At 44.7% G+C, this 13,317-nt stretch overlaps 1 protein-coding gene across 3 annotated transcripts in view; it reads left to right on the top strand.

Moving 5' to 3' along the window:
- The window catches only part of Dap3 (death associated protein 3), a 37,733-nt gene that overhangs the window by 14,581 nt on the left and 9,835 nt on the right, over window positions 1–13,317 (top strand). For all 3 annotated transcript variants that reach the window (XM_051157498.1, XM_051157499.1, XM_051157497.1), the window contains exons 3-4: window positions 5,938–6,042; window positions 8,701–8,802. In XM_051157498.1, coding sequence (XP_051013455.1) covers window positions 5,938–6,042; window positions 8,701–8,802 — 207 coding nt within the window. The remainder of the gene's footprint in view (window positions 1–5,937; window positions 6,043–8,700; window positions 8,803–13,317) is intronic.

Below are 13,317 nucleotides of genomic sequence, written 5' to 3'. Positions count from 1 at the left end.
GCAACCCAGTAACACAAGGTGATGGGTGTTCAAGGCCACCTGGCCTGCCCAGTGAGACTGCCTAAACAACAGCAAAATAGTGTGCATTTTTAAATTTGGAAATTTGAACTATCTAAAATGAAAGCAAGTTGGCTATTTGACATGGCACTTTTGATAATAGAATAAAATCATACATAAAAAAGATTGCTTCAGGAAGCTGGGAAGATGGCTTAGTTAATAAAGAGGTAATGCCATGCAGGTGAGACATTACCTGAGACCAGCAGTCAAGTAAAACCTGGGATGTGTATGTAACCCCAGAATTGGTAGGGCAAATCTAAGTAGATTCCTGAAGGTCATTGGCTGGCTAACCCAGCCAAATTATAAGCTCCAGATGCATAGAGAAGCCCTGTCCCACCATACACAGACCAATGAGTGAGTGAGTGAGTGAATGAGGTAGAGAGCAATTAAGTAAACACTTAACATCGACCTCTAGCCACCACACATGCATGCACATGAGTAAGTACATACATGACATACATGCACAAAGGAGGAAAGACGAGACCTACATCTGGGCTGGGAATGTTTAGTTTTGTTTTTTAAAATCTCAAACAAATCTTACATTTGCTTTAGGATCTCACTGTGTAGCCCCAGCTGGCCTGGGCCCCCATCTGCCTTTGCCTGCCCAGTGCTGGAACTGAAGGCATGCCCCAGCACTCCAGCATGCTTTTCTTCCTTTGATCCTCATGACAATAGACCAACCTTGTCTTAAAGTTGCAGAAACTAAGGCTTAGAATGATAAGTAACCGACTAAGAAAACAAGCCATGAAGTCGGAAAGCCTGATAGATGCTGCCTGCGGCCTGACCAGTGTGCTTACGGCATGGTAGCCATGTTCTCCAGAGGCACACTGTCCAAAAGTCATGAATGAGTGACTATAGTGAGCGTCAGGTACTGTGGCAGCACCTGCAAGGGTCACCCAGCCTGGCTTTGCTGAGAACAGGAAATCCTCATGAAACGTAAGGTTTGAGGAGAACTGAAGAGGAAGAATCATGTGATTATAACAAAAATCTTTTTTTCTTTCTTTCTTTTTCTTTTTTTTTTTTTTTTTTTTTTTTTGTTGTTGTTGTTGTTGTTTGTTTTTTGTTTTAGTTTTTTGTAAGAGGTTTCTCTGTGTAGCCTTGGCTGTCTTGGCCTCACTTTGTAGACCAGGCTGGCCTCGAACTCAGAGATCTATCTACCTCTGCCTCCTGAGCGCTGGGATCTTAGGCGTGCCTCACCACGCCCAGCGGTAACAAGAATTCTTTAAAAAAGAACACTCCTCTTCTACACTTTTAAGATTGGGAGGGAGTGTTCATTCTTTTCTTTTTTGTTCCCCCCTTTACCAACTCCTACTCTAGGATACAAATTTATAAAAAGCCTCTGTCCATTTTACAGAATCAAAGCAAAAAAAAAAAAAAAAAAAACCAGCAATAAAAGGAAATATTGGGGCAAGAAAGTTGACTTGGTGGTTAGGAGCGCTTGCTGGGCTTGCAGAGGACCTAGGTTTGGGCTTGGTTTGGATTCTAGCACCCACATGAGAGCTCATAACCACATGTAACTTTAGTTGCTGAGACCTAGTACCCTGTCGTGGCCTCCTTGGATATCAGGCACAAACACATGCAGGGAAAATACTGATATAAAAATAAAGGTCACGTATGGTATGGTGGCATATGCCTTTAATTTTAGAGGGCAGAGACTGCAAATCCCTGAATTCCAGGTTAGCCAGAGTTACATAGTGAGACCCTGTCTCAAAAAGGTGGGGAGAGGACATATAGTTATAGTGTTGACTCAGGGCTTAAGAGCACTGGCTGCTCTTTCAGAAGACCTGTGTTTGGTGCACGGATGTGGTGGCTCACAACCATCTGTGATTCCACTTCCAGGATGCTCTCTGGAGGCACCAATGGGCCCATGTGTGGTACACAGATGTACATGCGGGCAAAACACCCAATCACATAAAATTAAAATACATAGGTTTTAATGTAAATGTTTTAGTCTGGCTCAGGATGACCTACTTTGGCTCATGGGTGGTGTTCTCTGGAGAACAGCATGAGGGTCACTCTGTAACGAAGCAGAGAGAATTGTCATAGGCTTGTTTTTCCTAAAAGTGAGACTAGCTGGTCGGTTCCATTTATAACATTCTAAGGCATGAGGAATCCATTTTGTTAGCTTTTTATTTACTGAGGGGAAAAAAAATCTAACTAAAAAGTCATCCGAATACTGTAGAAATAGCACCACCTTGTGGCCTGGGAATATTTTTAGTTAATTTTATTCATATGTGTCAGTGCTTGCCTGCATGCATGCCTGTGTGCCCTGTGCATTCCTGGTGCGTGTGGCGGCCAGAAGAGGGCGTAGATCGCCTGGGACTTGAGGTAGAGATTGGTGTGAGGTAATATATGGGTACTAGAAATAGCCCGGCCCTCTGGAAGAGCAGCCAGTGCTCTCAGCCCCTGAGCCCCTAGTTTTCTACTTTTTAAAAATGCCTGTGTTATTGCTGTGTCTGATGGATATGAGGGATGTGATTGTAGACATCAAGGCAGTCAGTTCTTCCACTTCTATGTGGCTTCCAGGAACCTAACTAAGTTCACGCATCTGCATAGCAAGCACTTTGGCTCCTGAGACATCCTGCGGATGTGCCGAATGTGTGGGACATACCTGTAACCTCTGGCTTGTGTGTGTTGATCATTTTAGCTTTGCTGGCAACAGTGGAGCCTAGATGGAAGTTTATCCTGGGGTAGCAATGCAGTGTGTTGTGGAGGCAGCTGCTTGCCTTTTTGTGTTTTTAATGTGTATGTGTGTTTTGCCTACATGGGTATCTGTGCATACACATATATGCCTGATGTCCATACAGGCCTAACGAGGGTGTTGGATCCCTTGGGACTATACTTACAGTTGTGAGCTTCCATGTAGGTGCTGGGCATTAAACCTGGATCTTCTGGCAAAGCAGCCAGTGCTCGGAACTGCTGGGCCATCTCTCCAGCTCCTCCTCCTGTGCTGCCCTTGCTTCTCTGTGACGTAGGCTGCCACAGCAAGAGAAGACAGCACTACAGCTGCTCTCAGCTGGGTTTGATTCTAAATGACTGAAGGTATTTCCACTCCCGGCTCTGTAGCCAGAAGTAACTGCCTGTTCGTAGGTTAGAGCAGTCGTTGAACTGTTTGGCAGACTTAACCGCCTCTGCTGTGAAACTGGCTCGTGCCCATGCATTCTGAAGACTACAGCAGCCTGTTTTCTTTGCACTGCTGCTTTACATTGAAATCTGCCAGTAATGTTTCAGAGCTGGTGTGCAGTTGGGAGGCAGTGACAGGGCGATCCTAGGAACTTGCTGGGCAGCCACAATATTCATATCAGTGAGAGAGACCCTATTTGGGAAAAAATAAAAAGAGGAAGTGACTAAGGAAGGTGCCTGTTGTTGACCTCTACCCTCTGCGCATACGTGAATGCATATACACACAGAAAACACAATGTATGGAGGACTGAGGAGACGGCCTGCTGGCTAAGAGCAGTGCTGCACAAGCCAAGGGCCGGAGTTCAGGCTCAGCACCTTGGTAAGCTGGGATCTCACAGTGACTGTAATTCCATCTGTGAGAGAATCGCTGGGACTTCTGGCTTCCAGACTGGGAGAGAAAACTGTGACCCCAAGCCCCAGGATAAGGGAGAGTCAATACCTCAGTGGCGCAGTACTCTGGCCCCGTATGTACATGGGCTTGCTAGTATGCTCCCAGACATACATAAACATGAAAAAAAATAATTTAGAACGTGAAAGGGAAGTTGGCAGAGTGGCTCAAAGGGTTAAAGAATTTGGTGCCAACCTTGACAACCTGAGTTCAATTTCTGGGACCCACATGATAGAGAGAGAGGACTTTCCCTAGACTGTCCTTCGATTTCCACATTTATGTGAACGTTTACGTGCATATACATACACACAAGCACAAATAAATGTTGATTTTTGTTTTGTTTTTAAATCTTATGTAGAGGCAGAGACATTTGGGTTTCTATGATTTCAAGAGTATCCTGGTCTGCATAGTAAGATCCTGGCCAGCCAGGAGTGAGACTTTGTCTAAAAAATAAAGGTAATGGGGGCTGGAGAGATGGCTCAGAGGTTAAGAGCACTGGCTGCTCTTCCAGAGGTCCTGAGTTCAATTCCCAGCAACGACTTGGTGGCTCACAACCATCTGTAATGAGATCTGGCGCCCTCTTCTGGCCTGCAGGTGTACATATATGCAGAGCACTGTATACATAATAATAAATAAATAAATCTTTTTTTTTTTTTAAAGTAATGTTTAGCAAAAACAAAAGGTAATAAAAAAATTTTTCGTTGGTTGGTTGGGTTTTTTTGAGACAGGGTTTCTCTGTGTAGCCTTGGCTGTCCTGGACTCACTTTGTAGACCAGGCTGGCCTCGAACTCACAGAGATCCAACTGCCTCTGCCTCCCGAGTGCTGGGATTAAAGGCGTGCGCCAGCAAGAAAGAGCTTTGGGTGTTGAATGTGGATGTCATGTTGCTGAGGGTTTCTCATACTGTGATTAAACACCCTGACCAAAGCCAATTTGGGGCAGAAAGGGTTTATTTCAGTTTTGGGATTTTTTGTTTTGTTTTTTGGGTTTTTGTTTGTTTGTTTGTTTGTTTTTGTTTTTCGAGATAGGGTTTCTCTGTGCAGCTTTGACTGTCCTAGACTCACTTTGTAGACAAGGCTGGCCTTGAACTCACAGTGATCCGCCTGCCTCTGTTTCCCAAGTGGTAGGATTAAAGGCATGCGCCACCATGTCCCACCAGCTTTTTAAGTATATATATATTTTTAATTTTAAACTCCCTTATTACATGTCACTAATCAACGATTCTTATTTTCTAGACCATAGCCAGCAAGGTTACCATTACAGGCCAGCCATGGCACACACCTTTAATCCCAGTGTGAGGCAGATCTTTAGAGTTCAATGCCAGTCACAGTCAGACCCTGTCAAAAAGAAAGGGGGAGGGGCAACTATAAAAGGTATAATTTTATAACTATCACCTTTAATCCCATCGTTTGGGAGACAGATGCTGCCAGACCTGAGTTCAAGTCCAGACGCATCCTGTGAGCAAGAAAGAGCCCCCGTACCACCATCCAAACTGAAGCACTTTGCACTGGCCACTCCTGGGGGAGGCTGCAGTTCCTTTACTGCCAAAAGTCACACTGTTAGAATCACACCGATTTCCTGAGCTGAGCACAGGGGTACACCTGCCCTCTGCCCTGTGTTCCCAGCCACTCCTAATGTGGAGATAGGAGAATTGCTGAGCCCAGAATTCAAGGCCAGCCTGGGCCATTAAGCAAGATCCTATGTTTAAAAAAAAAAAAAAAAAGATTGAAGTGTGGCTGGAAAAGAAGACTCGGCAGTTAATCTCAGCACTTAAGAAGCTGAGACAAGAGTGTGATAGGCCTGCGGCTGCTCTGCACTCTGTAGTGAGACTGTCCCAACTCCCGGAAAGTTAGTTAGCTTATCAGTGGCTTTGCTGAACTCCTTAGCAATCTGACAGATTTGTTTCCATGTAGGATAGCAATATATGTACTAAAACAGATTCAAAGGATAAATGGCTATGGATAAAGGATAAAAGGATATGGCTGAATTTAGGGAATTACTTATGAGGATCCATTTTATACAGAACTAAAATATATTTTACTGTCATGTTTTCCCTGATAAAGACAAGCATTAAAAACATGATGATTCTGCCTGGCACAGTGACACTTGCCTGTAATCCCAGCACTCAGTGAATCAGAAGCAGGCAGAGCTCTGTAAGTTGGAGGTCAGCCTGGTCTACAAAGGGAGTACGGGACAGCCAAGGCTACACAGAGAAACCTTGTCTGGGGAGAGGGGCACTAGAGGGGAGCGGGGGAGAAGCAACAACAAAACCCTGATGATTCCAGAACACTAAAACACTTTCCTTTGTAGCTGGACCCAAGATGTTTTTTACATGTGAGTGCCCAAGTAACTCAGAGCACTCAGGTTCCAGCCGAGCATCCCAGAGCTGTTTCCCGCACCAGTGACAGTGACCCGGTAAGTTGCTGGTGTGGGTGGGGTTTCGGGAATTATGCCTTGTGTCGCCATATAATCCTTTTATGTGTCAGGAAACTGATTTAGATATGCTCACGTACGTGAGACACTGTAGCACAGCTCTTCCCAGAAGCCCTGTGGTGCTGTGGAACTCCTTGTAATGTGAGCTTAATAATGACCCTACCTAGTACCAAAATCATGTCGAATTAAAAATTGGCTAAAATTAAGCTGGGTATGATGGGGCACATTTTTAATCCCAGCAAAGGCAGAGGATCTCTGAGTTTGAGGCCAAGGTGGCCTACATAGTGAATGCCAAGGCAGCCGTGGCTGTGTAGGCAGGCCCTGTCTCAAAATGTAATTCCTTCTGAGTAAGTTTCGCACTAATTATTGATGTTTTATTTGGGGCTGAGCTTTCCTTAAATAAGCACTTGTGCATATTTTTTACTTCTGCTTTAGTGTCCTTCATGGCTCTTCAGCCCTGCTGTAAGCAAACAGGTATATGGTTGCATTCCAGTAGAATTGTACTTGAAAACAGAGGGGCATAGTCCTTTACTAGTGTGTGGATTTGTAACGCTCTTAATTTGCTATAGCCAACTGATGTGACACCACATTTTTCCTTTCTAAGCAGCTTTCCTGGTGTCTTGTCAGCAGTAGTGTTCCTCTTTTGAGTTTAAACCCTGACAGACATTTTTGGCTCATGCCTGGTGATGGTGCCGTCTCTTATAAGTGAAAGCAGTGGTCTGTGCTTTCTTTAATGGGAAGGAAGCCATTGCCCTTTTTTATATGCTTGTCCCAACCTCCTTCTTCTCCTCCTAATGTATCTGTGTAGAAATATAGAAAGAAGCCCTCCACCAAAACGATTTCATATGGGCGTGTTTAAATTTTGTCCTCAGTATTCACCTATTCTCACAAATGCAAAATGAAATAGAATAAATTAATTAAGTCGCTCCAGTGTCTTTCACTGCTATTTTTCAAGTCCTCTGGGGTTTCTATGGCAACAGCATCATGCAGATGATCATGCCACATGACTGGAACATTCTTCATAGCATAAAAGAATCCAGGTGGCAAAAATTACGTTTATCCCCATCAACAGTTTATTGCTGAACAACCAATTTTTCATTAAGCAGGCCACCAACTCTATACAATATACACTGGATTTGGGGACACCAGCAGTTTATTTGATATATTTGTTTTGGGGGGTGGATCTGTGCCTGTGTCATGGATCAATGGACAACTTTAGGAAATTGATCTCCTACCATGTGAGTCCTGTGTTTTGAACTGGGCTTGTCAAGCTTGGCAACAAGTACATGTTGTTTTAAAAGAAAATCCCAAACATTATATTTTACCAATGAAGAATCAGGAACCAGATGCTGAGGTGAAAAAGCCTGCTAGCTCAGAGAGGCAGAGGAAGCACCCAGCTGACCTTCCTTCTCATGTCCCAGTGGAAAAGGCCCAAAAGGCTCACTAAGCTGGTAGCCCAGGAGGAAAAGGCCAAAAAACCCAAGGCCAAAGGCCAAGGAGCTGAAGAGCTAAAGAGCTAAAGAGCTAAAAGCAAAAGTGTAAGAGCCCTTCTACTTCTACACTGTCGTAAACACCCCTCAGCTCAGAGCCCCTCCTACGCGTTAATCCCTGTCAGCTGGCTTCTTGCTCCGCCTCTTGACCTAGGGCTAACTTTATTAAATCTTATGTAAAGATAGCTCTTGGGTTAAAGGTGTGTGTTAGGGCTTAACCATGCCAAACAAAAGACAGGCTTTTACAGTTCACAACCTCAGGGATCACAATGGGATCAAATATCCTGCAACATATGTTTCCTCGTATGAACCATCCTGCTCTCCCAGCAGCAATGAAAAGCAAGGCCTGGTGTGGTCTCAGTGGTCTGGAACTGCAGTGGGAAGACTAGCAAAAGTTTCCAGCCAGCCTGGCTGCATAGCAAGACCCCACCTCAAAAAGAAATACATTCCCTGCTCTAGAATGTTACTGTTTTACCAGCTGCCTCCTGGCAGGCGGTCTCTGCTCTGGGTGGTGGCAGTGCTTAGCTGGTTTTTAGGCTTAATTTTATTTGTTGATTGATTTGATGTATGGTCCCTGTAGCCTAGACTGGCCTAAATTCAAGGTAATTGTCCTGCTTCAGCCTTTGAGTGCTGGGATGATTGTTGACTCTGTTTCTTAGCAATTAAACTTTATTATGCAACCCAACTAGCTTATACAAGAAGGAAAAAGGTTAAAGGGACAAAAGAGTGAACCTTCCGGTAGCCGTTCCACGGGACAGATCCTTAGGTGTCTCTCTGGCCTGCGTGCTGATCCAGCTTGTCCGCTGCCCCTGCACGCTCTCCCTGTAGCCGACTTTGTTATTTTCTCTTTCCCAACTCCTTCAGTCACGTGGGAAGGACCGGCTCCTTCTCCCGGTGAGGGTCCATTAGAAAGACAATAGTCCAGGTGGGGTTCCCAGGTCTGCTTCCTGAATTCCAGACCCAGGATGGCTCCACTCAGTCTGTCACAAGGTATTCATGGGGTGCCCCAAGGATAAAGCCCGCCAAGATTGCTCCCACCTGTGACAAAGCTTACTCCTTCCCACAGATGATAGACAGTGTCTAGCCACACCCATTGTCTTTTCAAGGCCTGTATCACGCAGTGACTTCTTCTTCCTGCTTGTGTTTCCAGGCTAAGCACGGCGAGCAGCATGAGGGTCAGCACTACAGCATCCCCCTCCAGGATCTGAAGACAGTGTTTCCTCACGGCCTGCCTCCTCGATACACCATGCAGGTGCTCAAGCAGGGAGCAGAGAAGGGAAGCCTAAGGCAGAGCATGCAGATGGCGGGGAAAGGGTTAAGAGAAGCCTTGACATTTCTGAAAGATAGCTATGGACTCATAAATACACAGTTACTAATGTTTATCTTTTGTTAGGCACTTAAATACACTTTAGAACCAGCTAAGTAGTCTTTTTAATGCACAGTACCTTTTTCCTTGAATTACCAATCAAGTTTCTAGAAATCTTGGCATTCAGATCATTAATTGTAAGTGAATTTAAGGGAGGTGTGCTGGCACGTCCCTGCAGTCCCAGTGCTTAAGAGGCAGCAGTGGAAGGATTGCTTCAAGTTTGGGGCCAGTTTGGACAGCATGGTGAGTAATAGGCCAGCCTTGGCCAAGGTGTGAGATGCTGTTGGTTTTTAGCAAAACCTCAATCATTTGATGTTGCCAGTGAAGACTAGGGAGCCAGATGCTGGCGTGAAAGCCTGCTAGCTCAGATAGGCAGAGAAAGTAGCCCGCTGACCTTTCCTCTCAGATGAGAAGGAATGTTCCTTCTCCACAAGCCTCAAACTGTGCGCCTCTGCCAGTTAGTGCCTTTCCATTTGATGACCATATAGCTATACCAGTGCACATACACCATGAACTGGAGAAGATAGAGAGTTGCCTTTTGTTTTCCTGGTTGTTCTCTGATAGCCAGTAGTACTCTGCAGGATTGGCCACTCCATCCCCCGGTTTGTAGGCTGCCCTTTTCCAGCAGTTCAGTTCCTCCAGTGGTTGATGAACCATCAGTAAACCATGCATTAGCAAAGTGTGGCCATTCCATTGATCCCCACAGTGCAATAGGGGCCTCTTTTGGGGTGGGTGTGAGTGCTTTAGGGGTGAGGATTCTAGGCAACTGAGCCATTTCCTCGGTGCAGAAAGGCACAGATCCCCTTGCTAGCACATCCTGATCATGAAGAAATTCAGGTAGGTACCAGTCCACTGTCATACCTGTCCTTCCATGCCTAAACCGTCAAATGGAAACAGTCCATCACTGCAGGGGCCGCCCTTAATGACCATGAGGTGGTCGGCAGTGACTGAGTATGAGTAACGTTCTCTGCCTCGTGTAATATCCAGATGTGTTTCTCAAAGAGAGAATATTGAGCAGGGTGTGGTGGCACAAGCCTTAAGCCCCGCACTCAGGTGGCAGAGGCAGGCGTATCATTGAGTTCAAGGCCAGCCTGGTCAACAAAGAGAGTCCATAGGCCAAAGCTACAAAGAGAAACCCTGTCTTTAAAAAACCAAAGAGAGAAAGAGAATATTCTCCATATATGGAATGTGTTTGCAATAGAAGCCAACAGGCAAATGTTGGTGGACTCCTTTTTGGTTTATGAAGAGACCCCAGTTGCCAATTCACCAATAAATATGACATCCATAATTAGGGTATCATCTGGTTCAGTATTGATCAGGAAATGAGCTTTTCAGCAGTCCCATAAGCTGCTCTTTGTTCCTATCCCCATTGGAAATTAGTTGCCTTCTTAGTAACCCTGCAGAGGGTTTTTATAATAATCTGTAAATATGGTATGTGGTTTCTCTAGTGTGCAAACAAACCAATTAGGAGCTGTATCTGAGTTTTGTCCCTGGATGGTGGGATTAAAGGTGTGCACCACCTCCACCTTGTCCACTCTAATTCTAGAATTTAGAAAATAACTAATTTATACGCTGTGTCTGTGTGTGTGTGTGTGTCTGTCTGTCTCTCTCTCTCTCTCTCTCTCTCTCTCTCTCTCTCTCTCTCTCTCTCTCTCTCTCTCTCCCTTTCTGCTGGTGTTAAAGGCATGGGCTACCTGCTCAAATATTTTATCTTAGCTCAAAATCACCCCAGCTCTTAGAGATTTAGAAAACAAGTTTGAACTGTAATAATCCTTTGAATTTACATAAAAATCAGTGATGGCTTCTTTTGGGCCTTGTATAATTTTAGTAAATGACTCACACTTTTTTCCTGACTTGTCAACCTAATCCTAAGCAATTAAAGCTGCTAAGTACATAGCACCAATGTATGATTATAAAATCCAAGCTGCCTTTGTAACTCAGCATATTGACCGTCACCTAGCAACTGACCCTGGGAAATATTAATATTTCCTGCCCTATGTTGTTGTTCTGTGGCTCTGACTTCCTCTTTCCACCATGTTCACCATTTAACCAAGGTCCAGCTTCCAATATTGCTCTGCCAGATCTTTCCAGTCTTGGGAGATAACTCTGCTCTGAGTGCCCCATGAATTTAATAACCGCTTCCATACCGGGTGAATGCATACCATGTGTAACAATTGCTTCCTTGAATCTCCTCATATCTAATATGTCGACAAAATTCCATTTGACTTCTTCATAACCGCGGGGGTGCCTGTCATCGCCTGGTAGGTCTTGTATTGTAATGCCCAAGTTGCAAAACCCCCAGAGACCACCAGGAATCAGCCGGATGCAACTTGTACAAGTCTTGTTTATTTAATCAAGCTCAGAGCTTGGATGTCAGCCCTCTCTTGTGGAGGGAAGATGGCGGCCCCAAGTGCTAGGGGAACAGGGTTTTTAAAGGAAAAAAACTGCAGGCGGGTGTTTCCAAGCCTTGCTGTCACATGATAGGTTAGAGGGGCACAGGAAAGTTGCCCTTTAGGCTGATTGGTTGGGGGACCAGGGCTAAGCAAGGGGACCAGGGACAGACCTCAGAGGAGAATTTTTCCTTTGTTCTGGTGACTGTGCCCTGTAGCTCTGATTGGTTGATTCCAGGTACAGGTTCCTAGGAACAGTAGCTAGCTATTATGTTTGACATTCATGAGGAACTCCAGGTTACAAGGGGTGGGGGTCAGTTCTTCAGGCTCTGAACATAAAATGGCATTGGTTTGGTCCCTACAGTATAGTAACTGGGTAAACTAAGCTTGGTTTTCTAACTACTTTAGGCCTCTCCTCTTCAGTTTCATCATGCAGTGGCATGGTCAGTTCTTGTCTAAATTCCTTTTTCTCTATTTTTCTCGTTTTTTTATAAGTCTCTTCAATTTTGCTTCTAAGGTTGTATCTTATCAATCTACTTTCATATTTTGTGTATGTGTTCTAAAGCTTTTTTTTTCCCCTTTGAGAGGGTATACAAAGCCACTATGGCTATGAATTATCATATGAAATACCAAAATTATAATAACCATAATTGGTATTGGACCAATTTCAGTTAAGTCATTTAGCATTTAATTTTCTGCTTCAATTTTCAAGCCTTCTAAAGTAGCACTATGCAGGTCGTAACACCGAGTATCATGGTATTTCCATCCTTAACTCTCTCCGTGAGGAATTCCCAGGTGACTTACTAAATCTAATGGCTTCTCACTTTGTCTGCAACTTGTGTGATGTCTGTATCTGTGCCAAATGTTGTTTTTAACAAAATCTTAATCATTCAATTTTCCAATGAATATTTGGGGGCCAGATGCTGGCGTGAAAGCACCCAGCTGACCTTCCTCCTCAGTCAACCTCTAAGAAAAACAGGAATCCTCTTCCCCTGGCTGTCTCAAGAGCGCCCTTCCCTTCCACTTCCTGTGGTCTCTCTCTGTCCTCCTGCCTTCTTTTTTTTTCCTATGCTCCCTCCCTGTCAGCTGGGTGATTGCTCCGCCTCCTGACCTGTGGTTGACTTTCTAATCTTGTTTACAATATTCAAACAGAAAGCTCTTGGATTAAAGGTGTGTGCTAAAGCTGAGCCACACCACAACTAGAAACCGGTTTTTCCAGTAAGCCACACAATCTCAGGGTTCACAGTGTCATCAAATATCCCGCAACAAGATCCAAGTCCAAACCTCGTCTGTGGGGGCACACACCTGGGAGTAGAAGCAGGAAGATCTTCAAGGTCCTCTTTGTCTTCATGTAGGGCTTATGTTATATTTTTTTATCCCCTCTGAGCTAAATGGGAATGTTTTTTCAAAAATGTATGTCTGTGTGTCTGTAGTATATACAGGTGTATGCATGTACATGTGTATGGAAACTAGAGGTCCAGCTGGGGCCACTAGCTGGTGACAGACCCCATGCACCTACCTCTACTGCCTTGGTGCTAGGGCTACAAGCACACTCCCATGCCCAGATATTTTTTATGGAGCTTAAACTCTGGTTCTCTTACTTACACAGAAGGTGCTTACCACCTGCACTGTCTCAGTCACCTGCTTTTCTCATGGTGTTTCTCTTGTTTTTGTTAGGGGGTTTGTTTTCAGGATGTTGGGTTTTGTTTTTGTTTGGCTGCTTGGTTTTGTTGTAGGGTGGTAGTTGTTGTCATTTGATGCTATGTTATATTGGCTAGCCTCAAATTTGTAGCAATCCTCCTGCCTCAGCCTCCTTATTAGTGCTGGTATTATAGGCATATGCCACCACACCCGGCCCTCGAAGTGATGTGTTTTTTAAAGTGCATTTATTTTTACTGTCAGGGGAGTCAGGGCACCTGGCACGCCTCATGTGTGAGTGTCAGAGGACAGCTTGGGGGAGTTAGTTCTCTCAGACTTTGTCATTTCTAAGTGAGTGAAGGAGGAAATCATT

This window comes from Acomys russatus, chromosome 15 (assembly GCF_903995435.1).
Source record: "Acomys russatus chromosome 15, mAcoRus1.1, whole genome shotgun sequence".
Taxonomy (NCBI): domain Eukaryota; kingdom Metazoa; phylum Chordata; class Mammalia; order Rodentia; family Muridae; genus Acomys; species Acomys russatus.
The sequence above is the reverse complement of the archived record's forward strand: the minus strand, read 5'-3'. Positions and strand labels throughout refer to the sequence as shown.